General features: G+C 38.0%; 1 protein-coding gene and 1 pseudogene across 1 annotated transcript; one reads left to right on the top strand and one right to left on the bottom strand.

Moving 5' to 3' along the window:
- Positions 1–7,176: 7,176 nt before the first annotated feature.
- LOC107057904 (RNA-directed DNA polymerase homolog) lies at positions 7,177–9,413 on the bottom strand (annotated as a pseudogene).
- Positions 9,414–16,523: 7,110 nt separating this feature from the next.
- Positions 16,524–17,092, top strand: LOC102589961 (uncharacterized). Its single transcript, XM_006362408.1, has 2 exons — positions 16,524–16,555; positions 16,630–17,092. Exons 1-2 carry the CDS (start codon positions 16,524–16,526, stop codon positions 17,090–17,092), a joined length of 495 nt encoding a protein of 164 aa, XP_006362470.1.
- Positions 17,093–17,652: the final 560 nt, after the last annotated feature.

The following is a 17,652-nucleotide window of genomic DNA, read 5'->3' as shown; positions in this document are numbered from 1 at the left end:
TCGATTTGGGGTTTTTGTCACAAGTAAGATAAAATTATCAAAATCAACAAGAAAATCTAACAATGAGAGGGGGAGTCTTGCGATATGACCGGAAGACGGGTTAATCTAAATTATTCGGTACATGGTTTCGATAGAGAATTTATAGAGTAATAGTGACTAGGCTAAGCTATACGTGGGAATAAATTATCTCTCGAGCAACTTACCCCGTTTCAAATGGGTTCCTCTCGGACACCCACTTGCCGCATGAAGATTAGCCTACGCCTTACCCCACTCTCTCTCTAGCTAAGTGTTAGGATATGGGACTAGGGTTCACCCTCTCGGGCTGAACATCATGTCGACCCACTCCATAGGCCTTTAGTCTAGTAATCTTGGTTTCACGAACTCTCTGTCGAGCAAGTCAAAAACACATGGGTGGACTTGTATTTTCAACTACAAACCCATTAAATTCGACCACAACTACTAGGTGAATTCACCATTAAACTACATTTAATTTATCAACAAGGAAGACACAACAACAATATTAACTCGCTAAATCACACCCCAAGAATGGGGGTTTTTAGCCACACATCAAGAGATAAAAATTTATACCTAAATGAGCTTGCATTCAAATGGGTATGAATATTTAAGTCTTGTTACAGGCCAAGAATGAAGAAATCAAGAGACCCAAGTCCAAATCCTTGGATATGAAACCTCTTCTTCTTTAAGTTTCCAAAACCCTCTCAAACTCAAAGCAAAATAAAAAGTATTATTCTATATGAAAATTATAATAATTGTTTTTCACACTAACAATCTGATACTAAGCTATAACTCTCAACGAGTATTTATAGTTTTCAAAAATCTCTGTTGCAGCGGACCATTCGGCGACATTAGTCGGAATCGCCGATCAACTCGGCGATTCGCCCTTTGGTGTAGTTCATCGCTATTTTTCACCATCCTTCAACATCGTCGTGCTCTGGGTCATTGGGCGACATAGTACTGCTTCGCAGAACTTCTCGGCGATGCACCGACTACTCCTTTCTTCCGCCGACTTGATCCTTTCCTTCAGGGGTCAACACACTAGAACAAAAGACAAAGTGAGACCCTTCGGTGATTCGCCAAGTAGACTCGGCGATCCTCAGGCCTTCATTTCTTCGTTCTTTTAAGCCTTTTCGTTACTTTTTGCGATGTAGTGTCCATGCTTTCCTAAAAACTTTGCATACCTGAAACTTAAGGGTTTTCATCAGATATTGAGATAAAATAAACATATGAGGACACAATTTCTATTAAAATATAGCCCTAAATGAGTCCAATTTGTGGACTCATCAATGCTTTTGAATAGCTATGAAAACTAGAACATTATGACTATAAAACAACTAGAATCACCAAGACCGAGCGTCCTTTGGTGTTAAGGACTAATTGTCGTCGAATAGTCAACAAAATCAAGATTTTCGAAAATAAACTCTATTAAACAAGATAACCAAGAGAAGGCTCTAATACAATATTAAGATTTTACTGATTGCCTCTCAAAGTGAGAGTATTTCCTTTATATAGAGAGTATACACATTACACATACCTAAAGATCCGTTATTCCTATCCCTAAAGATCAGTTATTCAATCCCTCTAAATGTGCCCTTCAAATCCCTTTAAATTTTTTATGTTATCCCTCTAAATACGCTATTCTATCACAATATTATTTTCTATGATTATTAAAACAAATCTCTATAATTACAATAATATATACATTAATATATATAATCATTCTCAATAATTCATCATGCTCACATAAATAACCTCAACCAATTCACTCGGAATAAAAAAGGTTCACACAAGTGATTACATATTACTTGTGTCCCACAAATTCTCCCCCTAACCAAAAACTCTCAAACCCCTAGGACTACATTGTGAATGCTACTATGTTAGAAGGAACGAACCATTATTTATAGAGTCCTAAACCTTTTCCTACAAGAAAAGGACTAGCCAAATATGAAAACTTTATGTTTTCCTTATAAGAAAAAGAAAAACCTATTTATGATAAGAAACTTAGGGAAATTAATACCAACACACTTATCATGAGCAAAATATTATGTCATTTGAGCAATTCATGATTCAATGTATGGTAGTGGTGATTTTTTTTTGGAAGGTAAAGTGTATAAGAAGAACTTGATATCATGCGTCGTTGATGAAAATAGAGTAAGATTTGAGTAGATAAAGCAAAACATATCTAGTATGGTTAATGGCCTTCTTACTTAATTTTCGCCTATTGACTCGGTTGTACTCATGTGTAATGTATTGATAAGGAGGTAACACATCCCAACTCTTTATGGGTTTTCTCTTCTTGCTAATTTATGTGAAGAAATCAATTTGCTTAATTGAGGTTCCCCAGCACCAGATTAACAACATAACAAGCTTCACAATTTTTAATGATCTGTTTGTCCTCATCACTATTCTTATTTTGTGGTAGAATAGTCATAATATCAATCTAGATAGTCCAACTTAAGTTGCTCTTTCCAGTGCCCTAGTTTTATTACATGGTTTGGACTTGAAGGGTTATTTTAGATGCAAGTGGGGTTCGAAGGAGGTGGAGAAGGTGCTATAAAGGGTAGTTGTACTTTTAGTAAATTTTGGTGTTGGAACATCCATTTCAAACATCAAATAATTTGGGGATATCTGTTCATTTTAAAGAAATTGAGTAGTTTTATTTGCACCAAAAGGCCTAGTGGTATTGAAATTGATTGAGAACATGTGGTTTCATGTTCAAATCCCAACAAACGAAAAAAGATATCACACCCCGAGGCTACCCCCTTGACGTAACACGGGACCTAGGATCACGAGTGACCCCAAGCTAACCCTGAAGCTCGCATATCATAAACATACTAAGAACAACTGAATATAACATATACGATGCGAAAGCTAAAATAATATATGACTGAAAGTGGGGAATACCCAAAACATATCTAAATTTATAAAATGTACTACAAGTTTAGTGATACTAAACAATCACTCAAAAGTTAAAGCTGAATCTAACATATGTCTGAAAAAGCCTCTACTAACTAGAGTTGCTGGGACATTCCCCCCTGCTAACTCTAGCAAAACTGAAAACTGAAATGAAAGACCGAATATGAAAATAACATGTCTATTGTCCTCGAAGTATGAGGACGAACCACTAAAGATGTTGAATATGGATAGGGAACTGATCTATGCGTGATCTCGATGCTGAGTACGTGAACCTACATCATGAAAGGATGTAGCGCAGAGTATGCATCGGTACTTTGAATGTACTGAGCATGCAAGATATAAAATATAGTTGAACAATCATATACTCTAAACAAAGCGTAACTCAGCAATGATATAATCTGGAAAAAAACATACATATTGAAATATAACTGAAAATTGAGCTAAATGCAATTACCAACTACTAATCATGAACTTGACATGCTGAGACTGGATATTGAAGTGTAAACTTAAAACCTTGTCATATGCACTAGAGTATGACCGTGGGAGCTACTATTAACTGACATAAAACCACATGAGCTAAAAGCAGAGTCCGATGTATATTCCCCATCAAGAAGACCCAATATACCTTGTCAGGGGTATAAAGGCATGACTAGCGTGATGACTAAATTTGATGCCCATAGAGGGGACTTATAAACCTACGGGAGCAGCTAGTTCTGGGACTATGAGGGTGCGATGAATCCTAGTCCAACTTTGTGCTAAGCCTACTCCCAACCAGAAATGTGTTTGACACAACATAATTGAAATACTGGATAGCTCAATGTTCCAACATGCAAATCTGAGAATGCAACATATAGGAATTGACAATGTAACATTTGAAAACAGGATCATGTTTATCTGTTTAACTGACTTAGCAAGTGTAATTCATGAACTAAGAGAATCTACACAACTAGGGTTCTGAGTTTCATGCAAAGAACTAAGCAAACTTTCCAAGAAACAAGCTATTTCGATTAAGAATACTACAACAGCTAATTCACAACAATTATCCAAGGTTTTAGAAATCCTATGTCTAAACAAGATATAGAGAATCAAAAATCTGACTGAGTTCTAGGGACCTAGTGGATGAAAGGAACCCAATAGTTAAAACCCACATACTTGGTGATGAAATTCACAAAGAAATCATGTGGATTTCGGGGCTGAACTGAAGAAAATGTCCTGCTTGTTCTTGAAGGCGTTTGTCTACTCTTTCTCCTCTTTTGCTATGAGTTTTAATGAATTTTGGTGATTAATCATTCTGGGTAGGTTCTGACAAAATTACTAGGCTTAAAATGAGTAAAACGACATAGTTTAGGTGTCCAACGCATATGGAAAAGACCAAAATGACTCCAACTTAAAATCTCATGGGGGCCCTTGACGGACCATCAAGTGGGTCTTTATCTACTGGCCAGTGACTACTAGTTCTGGGGAGGGCCAACCGCGAGCCCTACTACTACCCGTGTGAAGGCCCACAGACAATAAAGGTCACCGTGGTTCTTCACTTGGTCCGGGGTCTGCTAGCTTAGGGCGACGAATGCCACCATGGCCCGTCATTAAGACCACGGCCAGTGGAGGGCTCCGTCGTCTAATGTCTAGGTCTGGTTGGTTTTGCCTGGCTTAGGCGATCTTTCCCACAACTCGTGGGTTGGTCCACGACCTGTGAAGGGTCGCATGGTCCACCACTTCTAGGAGGGTGTGAACCATGGGTAGGTCGATAGACTGTGGTTCCTTTCACGGTCCAAGAACCCTACCATTGTTCACCAAATTTTTCTGAGTTTTCTGCTGACAATCCAAATCTAATTTCTGAGGTGTTACCATATCTCCCCCTTGGGAACATTCATCCTTGAATGAAGTCTAAAATAGCTGAGTATGGAGTGAAGGAGCTGCAATCCCTACCACTAAGTACTAGAAACTGATATCTCACTGAACTTAGTTCCAAGAACATGCAAATATGCTGAAAATGCAAGAACAACTGAATGAGCAAGTTACTGAGACTAAATTTACTTAAGAGTAAAGTGAGAGACTGCAGATGAATTATTACCTGAAGCATAAATGGAATCAGGAGGAAAGAGATTAGGATACTTGGCCTTCATGTTTGCTTCTGCTTCCCAAGTAACTCCATCTACGGACTGACTCTTCCATAAAACCTTCACTGAAGCGACTTCTTTATTTCTCAACCGACGAACCTTATGGTCAAGAATCTCAACTGGAACCTCTTCATAAGTTAGACTATCCTTCACAACCACACTCTTTAATGGTACTATTGACGCTGGATAAACCACACACTTCTTTGACAAGGAGATGTGAAAGATTGGATGAACTGCTGCTAGTTCTATTGGCAAATCTAACTCATATGCCACATTACCAACCCTTTTTAAGATCCTATAAGGACCTACATATTTAGGACTTAGATTCCCTTTCGTACCAAATCTCATCACCCTCTTCATAGGTGACACATTCAAGAAAACCCAATGATCAGTCTCAAATTCTAAGTCCCTTCTCCTAACATCTGCGTAGGACTTCTGACGACCCTGACCTGTCTTTAGTCTATCTCTGATGAGCTGACCTTTTTCCACGGCTTTATCAACCGAATCTAGCCCAACCAATGCTGCTTCACCTACTTCAAACCAACCAATCGGAGATCTGCATCTACACCCGTATAATGCCTCATAAGGGGCCATCTGAATGTTGGAATGATAGCTATTATTATAGGCGAACTCTATGAGAGGTAGGTGATCATCTCAAATTCCCTTGAAATCGATCATGCAAGTTCTCAACATGTGCTCTAAGGTCTGAATGTTACACTCTGTCTGGCCATCCATTTGTGGATGAAATGCTGTGTGCTGAGATTTACCTTAGTACGAAGAACCTTCTGAAACGATTTCCATAAATGAGAGGTAAACTGAGGACATGTATCTAAAATGATAGACAAGGGAACCCCATGCAACCTGACTATCTCATTAATGTAGAGTTTAGGATAATCCTCCATTGAATATGTAGTCTTGACTGCCAAGAAGTGAGCAGACTTAGTAACTCTTTCTACTATCACCCAAATTGAGTCATGATGTCTGCGAGTACGAGGTAAACCCATAATGAAGTCCATATTTATCACTTTCCACTTCTATGTAAGAATGTTAATCTCTTGAGTCATACCTTCTAGTTTTTGATGTTCTACATTAACCTGTTGACAATTAGGACACTTAGCCACAAAATCGGCTATGTCCCTCTTTATACCATTCCACCAAAAGACTTCCCGTAGATCACGGCACAACTTCGTGGAATATGAATGAATGGAATTCTTGGAGTTATGAGCTTCTAAGAATCTGCTTCCTCAACTCACCCACATTCAAAACACATGAGTGACCCTCGTAACAGAGCAGACCATCTCCCTCTCGGGAGAAAACCTCAACCTTCTCTTGATGAACTGCACCTTTCAATTGAAGTACTATTTTTCCTTAACCTCTGCTACCAATGAAGATTCAGATCTATTCTGAATTATCACACCACTATCTGACATGTCTGTAAGACAAAATCCTAAGCGAGAAAGCCGGTGAACATATTTTGCTAATTCCTTCCTTTCTTCCTCAACATGTGCTACACTACCCATATATAGTCTGCTGAGAGCATCAACCACTACATTGACCTTACCAGAATGGTAAAGCACATTCATTTCATAGTCTTTAATTTGAAGAATTTAGTCATCTCCTCTGACGAAGATTCAACTCTTTTTGGGTGAACACATACTAGAGGCTCTTAGGATCTGTGAATACATCAACATGAATACCATACAATTAGTGTCTCCAAATCTTTAGGGAAAATACTGCGGCTGCAAGCTCGAGGTCATGAGTCGGGTAGTTCTTCTCATGGACCTTAAGCTGCCTAGAAGCATCAGCTTTGACCTTACCTCGATGTATCAACACACAAACTAGGCCAACCCTGGATGCATCACAACAAATCACGTAACCGTCTGAACTATCTGGTAGGGTCAAGACCGGAGCTGTAGTCAACCTAGTCTTCAGTTCTGAGAAGTTTTTCTAACACTCATCTAACCACTGAAATTTGACCTTTTTTCTGAGTCAACTTGGTCAATAGGAAAGCTATGGATGAATATCCTCCAACAAATCTCCTGTAATAACCAACCAAACCTAAGAAACTTCTAATATCTGTTGGAGAGGTGGGTCTGGGTCATTTCTTTACTACCTCTATTTTCTAAGAATCCACTTTGCTAGATACCATATGACCAAGGAATGAAATTGACTGTAACCAGAATTCAAATTTGCTAAACTTAACGAATAACTGGTGATCCTTGAGAGTTTGCAGAACAACTCTCAAATGGGACATGTGCTCCTCCTCTTTTCTAGAGTAAATGAGGATATCATCAATGAAGACGATAACGAAGAAGTCCAAATACTGCCTGAACACCCTCTTCATTAAGTCCATGAAAGCTGCAAGAGCATTTGTTAATCCAAATGATATAACAACATATTCATAATGACCATACCGAATTCTGAAGGCAGTTTTCGGGATGTCACTATCTATGACTCTGAGTTGATGATAATCGGATGTGAGGTCTATCTTTGGAAATTAACTAGCACCCTGAAGTTGGTCGAAAAAGTCATCAATCCTAGGGATAGGTACTTATTCTTGATTGTGACTTTGTTCAACGTGTGATAGTTAATGTACATTCTGAGAGAACCACCCTTCCTTTTCACGAACAACACTAGTGCGCCCCATGGAGAGATACTAGGTCTGATGAAGCCCTTATCTAGAAGGTCTTTCAACTGCTCTTACAATTCCTTAAGCTTGGCTGGAGCCGTTCTATAAGGAGGAATTGAAAAGGGCTGGGTATCTGGAAATAGATCAATTCCAAAGTCGATTTCCCTTTCCGGAGGAACTTCGGGATTCTTCTGGAAATGGAAACTCATTTACTACTGGGACTGACTCAATAGCTGGGGTTTCGAAGCTTTAATCCTTAACCCGAACAAGATGACAAATGTACCCTTTAGAGATCATCTTTATGGTCGTAAAGTAAACGATAAATCGACCTATAGGCACTGAGCTACTACCCTTTAATACTAAGACTGGCTCGTTTGGAAACTGAAACTGAACGATCCTAGTTCTATAATTGACTGAGGTATAACATGAATGTAAGCAATCCATACCTAGAATAATATCAAAGTGTACCATTTCTAAATCAACAAGATCTTCTCAGCTGAATTTCTGAGAGACTGAGACAGGGCAATTTTTGTATACCCATCTAGCTATAGCTGGGTCACCAACTGGAGTAGAGACTGAGAAGGGTTCTAAAAGGGTTTCTGGACTGACATCGAAGTTTACTGCTATATTGGGAGTTACAAAGGACAATGTATCCCCTAGGTCTAACAATGCATAAACATCTAAATGAAAGACTTATAACATACCAGTGACCACATCAACAAAATCTACCTGGTCCTGGGGAGCCTTAGAGCATACAACCTGTTCTAGAGTTGACTGCCACTTATACCAGATGAAGTACCCTGCTGAGTTGGGCGACCTACAGGTGCTGCTGGAGCTATAAATTGAGCCCTATTGTTGTTACGCCTTTGCACCTGCTTGGCAGAAGAGCTATCCTTCAACCTATGGTCGAATTGACCACACCCAAAACATCCTTTCTAGCCTACAAAACACTCACCCAGATGGTTCTTACCACACTTTGGACCAGTTACGAAAGTCCTTTTACCTGAATGACTCCCCAGAGGTTTAGAGCTTGATGCCCTACCTTTCTGATCCTATCAAAACTTGGGGGATGGAGCACTAGCCGATGAAGGTGTTGGGGCTGTAGACCCCTGCTGAAACTATGAGTGATTTCCACTCCCTAATTTCTGCTTAGAGTACTCATAGTTCCCTGTTCTAGCCTTTTTATTGTCCTTGGCCAGTTCCATCAGCTTGTCTCCCTCAACCTACTGAGCATGAGTCATAAGCCTAGAGATATTCATATCCTCTAACAGCATAGCATTCCTGCACTCTGTCTTCACCAAGTCAGATACCCCAAACAGAAACTTACTCATTTATCCCCTTGGATCGGCAACCATGTGTGGAGCATATCTGGAGAGTTGGGTGAACTTAAGTCTGTACTCTTGGACTGACATTGTACCTTGTCTCAAATTCATAAACTCCTGAGCTTTTGCCTCCTTCAACTTTCTCGAGAATAACATGTCCAGAAAAGCTCTAGTGAAACACTACCAAATCACAGGAGCTGCATCTGCACCCCTGTTGTCCTTCCAGTGAGTGAACAAAATGTGAGCCACATCCTTAAGTTGGTAGGATGCCAATTCCACCCTATCATTAAAACTCACTTACATCACTCCAATTATTTTCTTAACCTCATAGATGATGTTTTGTGGATCCTCACCAATCTGTGACCCTAAAAACTCAAGCGGATTCATTCGAATAAAATATTGAGCCATATCTGCCACTGATCCACTGTTGGTGTTAGTACGTACTTGGGCTTGTTGATTGTTCTGGTTGGGCAAACTCTGAGGCAAGAGCTCGAGAGCACTCTAAAACTCTCCATTCGAATCCTTATAGTCTGGGACTAGAGAAAGTGTGTTAGCATTGCGTCCGTTAGCATTCCGTCTGTAAGCTCTACGAGGAGGCATGATCTGAAACACATAGTGATGAATTAGAAGGGAGATCATACCCATGCACGATAAGAATAACAAGAAAATGAATTTTTTCCTAAAACACTTTGTAGCCTCCCTCTCATTAGATGTGGTGTACTTCACACCCATGAAAAGGACTCTACTTAGTGCAGCTTTAAGACATCCTTGGACTCTTGAACCTAATGCTCTAATACCAAGTTTGTAACACCCCGAGGCTACCCTCTTGACATAGCACGGGACCTAGGATCACATGTGACCCTAAGCTAACCTTAAAGGTGACATATCATAAGCATACTAAGAACAACTGAATATAACATATACGATGTGGAAGCTAAAATAGTAGATGAATGAAAGTGGGGAATACCCAAAATTGATCTGAATATTTATAATGTACTACGAGTTTAGTGATACTGAACAATAACTCAAAAGCTAATTAAAGCCGAATCTAATACTATGTCTGAAAAAGCCTCTACAGACTACAGTTATTAGGACATGCCCCCAACTAAATCTAGCAAAATTGAAAATTGAAATGAAAGACTGAATATGAAAAAACATGTTTATTGTCCTCGAAGTATGAGGACTCACCACAGAAGATGCTGAATACGGATCGGGAATCGATCTATGCGTTATCTGTATGCTGAGTACATGAACCTACATCATGAAAGGATATAGCGTAGAGTATGCGTTAGTACTTGGAATGTACTGAGCTTGCAAGAGTACAATAAACTTAAAACGCAATGACTAAGTACTGATCATGAACCTCACATGCTGAACCAAGCATAATTAAGCAATGATATAATCTGAACAGAAACATAGTTACTGAAATATAACTGAAAATTGAGCTAAATGCAATGACTAAGTACTGATCATGAACCTCACAAGTTGAGACTGAATATTGAAGTATAAACTTAAAACGTAGTCAAATGAACTACAGTCTGACGGTGGGAGCTACTATTAACCGACATAAAATCACGTGAGCTAAGTGCGGAGTCCAATGTATACGCCCCATTGAGAGGATCCAATATACCTTGCTAGGGGTATAAAGGCATGACTGGCGTGATCACTAAATCTGATGCCCACAGAGGGGACTTTTAAACCTATGGGGGCACGTAGTTCTGGACTATGAGGGTACACTAAACTCTAGTCCAACTCAGTGCTAAGCCTACTCCCAACTGGAAATGTGTATGAAAAAAACATATATAACTGAAATACTGGATAGCTCAATGTTTTGACATGCAAATATGAGAATGTAACATTTAGGAACGGACATTGTAACATTCAAAAACTGGAGAATGTTTATCTATTTAATTGACCTAGCAAGTGTAATTCATGAAATAAGAGAATATGCACATCTAGGGTTCTTAGTTTCATGCAAAGAACTAAGAAAGCTTTCCAAGAAACAAGCTATTTCGATTTAGGATGCTACAACAGCTAAATCACAACAATTATCCAAGGTTTTAGAAACCCTAGGTCTAAACAATATATAGAAAATCAAGAATCTGACCTAGTTCTAGGGACCTATTGGATGAAAGGAACCCACTAGTGAAATACAACATACCTGGAGATGAAATTCACAGACAAATCATGTGGATTTCGTGGCTGAACTGAAGAAAATCTCTTGTTTGTTCTTAAGGGGGTAGTCGACTCTTTCTCCTCTTTTGCTCTAAGGTTTGGTGAAATTTTGTGATTAATCATTTTTGAGTTGGTTCTGACTAAATTACTAGGCTTAAACTGAGTAAAACGACGTAGTTTAGGTGTCCAATGCATAGCGGAAAACACCTAAATGACACCAACTTAAAATCTGATGGGGGCCTTCCACAATCCTATGACGGACCTTCGAAGGGACCACGGCCCATCAAGTTAGTCGTGGTCTGCTGGCCAGTGACTATTGGTTCTGGGGAGGGCCAACCACGAGCCCTACCACGGACCGTGAAGGCCACTGTGGTTCTTCACTTGGGCTGAGATCTGCTAGCTCAGGGCGACGGACGCCACCACTACCCGTCATCAAGACCACGGTCCATGGAGGGCTCCATGGTCTTATGTCTGGGCCTAGTTGGTTCTGCCTGGCTTACTTGAGCCTTCTCACGGCTCGTGGGGTGGTCCACGGCCCTTGAAGGGTCCCGTGGTCCACCACCACTTGGAGGGTGTTAACCACGGGCAGGTTGACGGACCGTGGTTCCTTTCATGGTCCATAAACCCTATCGTGGTTCACCAATTTTTTTTGAGTTTTCTGCTGAAAGTCCGAGTATGATTTTTGGGGTTTTACAAAAAACTAGGTGATTCCATCAGTCAAAGACTGATGATCAAAATTACTTGGTACATTTGTTAGTCAGGAGGTAGCAAGTGCTTCATGAATTAATCGATGTGCACCTAAATTGTCCTGGACACCACAGTTATATAAGTAGTATTTTCCTTTCTTTTTTCTCAGTTTCATACAACGAATTAGGTAACTTTTCCAAGAAAACATGTTATTTCGATTACAGGTACGACAACAGCTTAATCACAACAAAACTCCAAGGCTTTAGAAACACTAGGTCTAAACCAGATATGGAAAATCAAGGAGCTGCCTGAATTCTAGGGACCTAGTAGATGAAAGGAACCCACTAGTGAAATTCCACATACCTGGTGACGAAATATATGGCGAAATCCTTCGATTTCAGGGCTTAAACTTGAAGCAAACCTTCTTGATTATTCATGGGAAACTTGCACCTCTTTCTTCTCTTTTTGCTCTAAGTGTTGATGTTTTTTGGTGAATAAAGGTTTTGGTTAGGTATTAAATGACATAGTTTAAATGTTCAATGCATAGGGGAAAAGACCAAAATGCCCTAACTTAAAAAGCTGATGAGACCATTAACGACCCCTGATCGACGGACCGTGGACTGACTGACGGTTTGTCCTGGCAGGGTGTCGGTTGGCAACTGAGACATGGTGATGGTGGGCATGATCCACGGACTCTGGAGCACGAACCGTTGTCCCACCAACGGTCTGTAGGTCTTTACCGTGGGTTATGATTTTTCTTGGGCTTCTGGGTGGCCAACCAAGAACCATACCTACGGGGCCGTGGTTTGGCCTCCATCGATGGCACCTGAAAATCTGCTATTTGGTCTTTCTCAAATCCGGGGTGTTACATTATCTCCCACTTAGGAACATTCATCCTCGAATGAGGTCTAAACTAGCTGAGTATGGAGGAAAGGACCTGCAATCCCTACCACTAAGTATTAGGAACTGATATCTCACTAAACTGAGTTCCAATAACATGCAAATATGCTAAAATGCAAGAACAACTTAGGGAACATGTTATTAAGACTTAATTTACGCAAGAGTAAACTGAGAGGCTAGAGAGGAACTATTACCTCAAACTGAAACGGAATCGAAAGGAAAGAGATAAGGATACTTGGCCTTCATGGCTGCTTCTGCTTCTCAAGTAGTTCCCTCTACTAAATTACTCCTCCACAAAACCTTTACTAAAGCAACTTCCTTATTTCTCAACCTACGAAGATGACGATTAAGAATTTCAACAAGCACTTCTTTATTGGTGAGACTATCTTTCACAGCCACACTCTCTAATGGTACTATTGATGCCGGATAACCCACATACTTCTTCAACAAGGAAATGTGCAAGACTGGATGAACTGCTTTAAGTTATGCTGGCAACTCTAACTCATAAGCCACATTACCAACCCTTTTTAGAATTCTGTATGGACCTACATATCTTGGAAGTAGCTTCCCTTTCTTGCCAAATCTCATCACCCCCTTCATAGGTGACACCTTCAGGAAAACTCAATCATCGATTTCAAACACTAAGTCCCTTCTCCTCATATCTGTATAGAACCTCTGATGACTCTTAGCTGTCTTTACTCTATCTCTGATGAGTTAAACTTTCTCCATAGCCTCATGAATTGAATCTGGCCAAGTCAAGGTTGCTTCACCTACTTAAAACCAACCAATCGGGGACCTGCATCTACGTCCATATAGTGCCTCATACCGGGCCATCTGAATAATATAATGGAAGCTATTATTATAGGCAAACTCTATGAGAGGTAGGTGATCATCTCAACTTCCCTTGAAATCGATCTCATATGCTCTCATTATGTCCTCTAAGGTCTGAATGGTACGTTCTGCCTGACCATCCGTTTGTGGATGAAATGTTGTACTGATATTTGGCTAAGTACCAAGACCTTTTTGAAAAGATTTCCAAAAATGAGAGGTAAACTGAGGACCTCTATCTGAGATGATAGATAAGGGGACCCCATGCAACCTAACTATCTCATTGATGTAGAGTTTGGCATAGTCCTCTGCTGAATTTGTAGTCTTGACAGCCAAGAAGTGAGTAGACTTAGTGACTCTGTCTAACCTCGCCACTACAAGAAAGTGGAGATACAACGATATTTTCTAAATGTCGTATTATGATGTTTAAATGTCACAAATTTGTTTACCGACATTTATTTTACATTTGGACCAAATGTCATAAATTTTAGTGTCGGGAACTTTCCTGACATTTAGGTAATTGTCGAGAAGAATTTGTGACATTTAGGTAAATGTTGAAAAGAATTTGCGTCATTTACTTTGCAACATATTTGTAAATGTTGGTAAGATTATTACGACATTTATTTTTTGACATTTATGTGAATGTCGATAAGAAATATATGACATTTATTTTTTGACATTTAAGTGAATGTCAGTATGAGATATATGACATTTATTTTCGACATTTAGGTAAATGTCAGTATGAGATATATGACATTTATTTTTGACATTTAGGTAAATGTCGGTATGAGATATATATGACATTTATTTTAGATAATTAGGTAAATGTTAGTATAAGATATATGACATTTATTTTTGGCATTTACGTAAATGTCGGTATGAAATATATGACATTTATTTTTGACATTTAAGTAAATGTCGATATGAGATATATGACATTTATTTTTTCGACATTTATGAAATGTCACTTAAACTTTCTGACATTTAGATTAAATGTTGGTAAAATAAATTTCAAGACACTTGTGACATTTATAAAATGTCACATTGAAATTTCTGACACTTTAGTTAAATGTCAACAAATGCTATTATTGAAATGTCATAAAAAATTGGTGATATTATTTTATATTTATCTAAAATGTCATATTAATCTAAATGTCGCTACCAAGTTTCTTAAACATCCCAGAAAAATCTATATATAATTTTTCTCAAGACACAAATGCATACAAACAATTCGTGCATTCAAAACTATCTCCTTCATGATAAGCAAGAAATATTATATAAAGCAAATATTTTCTAATATTATAATCAAAGAACAAAATAGCAATATAATAAGTTTTCTGTAAAAGTAAACAATGTCAAAACAAATTATCTTTTATATCTCAAGTAAAATTGAGATCTAACTTAAATGTAATAATCTCAACATAAAACCAACTAATTAACTCCTAATTCAAATGGAATTAAAATCTCCAAAAAAAATTACAATAAATCTTTATGAAATCATCAATCCAAATGTCGAGAATGTTGAAGTCGATACTTGACCTCAATTTCCTTGAAAATTTTGCACAAGAAATGCACAGAAGAAAAATTTTATAACCTATATAATAATAGAAATTAGATCCTCATTAACTAGAACAAATTGGGATATCAAAAATGACTAATTGAATTTTTCTAAAAACAAACATATTAAGGTATTGATGCAAACGCAGTAATTATATACATGAAAATTTTCCTCCTTTTTGAAAGAAAAGAAAGATCTTGTAGTTTTTTCAAACATACCCACTTCTTTTTATTTGTTCCAACTACGGTAGTTCCAGTCTTCTTGATCATGTTAGCCTGACAAAAAACATTAAATTGATTATTTTGATACTTTACGAAATACAAAACTTAACATTTCATTGAATACATAATTGGGCCAATTTTTTCAGAAAGAAGATAAAAAAAGGAAGATATATGATTGCTTCAACAAACCAAATATCTGGTGTTGGGACAAACATACAAACATTTTATAATGCAACTAATAGTGTGATAGCATTAATATGAGTTTTTCCAACACAATGTTCACATATCATTAGTTCTTGACCACAAAACCTAGCATAGTTATCTAGTTAACTAGTTCATCCAAATACCTCTACATCAATTCCAACCAACTCTGCAGATACTGATTTGAACAAAGAAAGAAACACTAGTTTCCGTCAAAGCACACAATAAGCCACACAACAAACCATAACATCACTGTAATGAACTCAATGCATCTTAACATTCTATACAGACAGAAACAACGAGCTAAACCAGAGTAGAATTGAACAATTAGCTTATCAAAAGCAACATGATCAAATTCTAGATCTACAACTCCAAATCCAGTCTACTAGTACATCCAAATCCAACTAGATCCACATCTAGCTTTATTGAAATCACAAAATAAACCATACAGTAAACCAAATCTTAGCAACATTAAAACTCCATTCTCTGACTTTTAACGTCTTCTCACTAATTTCCCAAACCAATACTGAAGGGAGAATTATTGTCTTACACAAGACACCTCTTATGAACAAGCTATGAATGTCATCTAACAAACTAGAGGTGGATGGCATTTGGGCCCTGAAAAAATGTAGGGAACTTGTTCTATGTTGTTTCAGGTTCAACTATCAAAGTGACGAAAAAAATATCCGACATGTGATATTGAGAGATCATAAGGGTTTTATCACTAATCTGGCCTAGACAAGCTGAGAGGAGGAGCCTGAACTCTATTATAAGCTCATGCTTTTTAAATAACAACTTTCAACATAAACTGTTATATGGACCTGTTGAAGTTACATGTTTGACGATTGTGTTAAGTTGATTTACCTCTACGTTTAGTATTTGTATGACTTTAACTACATGCTAAATTGACTTAATTTTTATTTGGCTTATTGAACCAAGAACCTGAAAATGTCTTTTCATACACAGAAGCTTGTCCCTTGGTTATTCTACCTTTGCAAACTACCATATTCAATAATGGCTAACATCAGGCTTTTTTTTTTTGCAAACCTAGCAGCTCTGAGCAGACCTCTTCAAGTTGTCGACACTCTGATATATTCGATTCATTTCAGTCCCTGAAACTTAAACCCTCTCCCCAGCCAAAAGTTTCGCCAGCCATGAGCAGCTTACAAGGATATTATGGTCTTAAACAGCTAGATCAGAAAGCTGCATCAGAAGGATTTGAAATGGCAGTGTATAGTAAGGCAGGATCACATTATTTAGAAGATGGCCCATTTTACAAATCCTCTCCTCTTTCAAATCCACCACATAGTCTTCAGAGAAAATATAAAAGTGTAGCTAATGGTTTTATGTCAAAGAATGGAGTTCCGGCAAATCATCTATCAACACAGGACACCAGAGACAATGGTTCGGATAGATGGTTTGAGAAATTAGTGAGAATGCGTCAAAAGTCAGAGACTCATTTCACGCGTACTCCAGAAATGTTGTTGAAGGAAGATGACTCAATGCAACTCAAATAATACCACATAAACTTGTAGAAATAGTAAACTCCATAAATACACAGAAACAACATTAAAACATACTAGAATTGAACAAATTATCTTATCAGAAGTCGCAATGATCAAATTCTAACACTTCAGCTCCAAATCCAACTAGATCCAAACCTAGCTTTGTTTAAAAAAAGCAGCAAACCAAATCATAGCGATGAAAAACTCAGATAGCTCAAAGTATCATCCAAAGGATTTCTTTTTATGAGATATGAGTTATAATCTACCATAGTATATTTGGATATGATTGTTTGGATAGTCCTTTTATCTCTTTTTAAGTATTTCTGATAGTTTAAAGAATCATATCCCAAAAAAACTCGCAGTTCCCAAAAAAGCAGATAACAGAAACTACTTAATGAAAAAAAATGTTCATTATTGTAAGAACCCATTCCCAGACCCCAGTAGTGGGATCACACTATGTATGTTGTTTATTGTAAGAACTCATCTTACAATAAGCTAAAATCTCCAGCACACAGATTATATAGCACACAATAAACAATATAAGACCTTACCAGATTTACATATTCAGTTAA

Source organism: Solanum tuberosum, unplaced genomic scaffold (assembly GCF_000226075.1).
Source record: "Solanum tuberosum cultivar DM 1-3 516 R44 unplaced genomic scaffold, SolTub_3.0 scf00407, whole genome shotgun sequence".
Lineage (NCBI taxonomy): Eukaryota > Viridiplantae > Streptophyta > Magnoliopsida > Solanales > Solanaceae > Solanum > Solanum tuberosum.
This window is presented reverse-complemented; position numbering and strand designations above follow the sequence as displayed.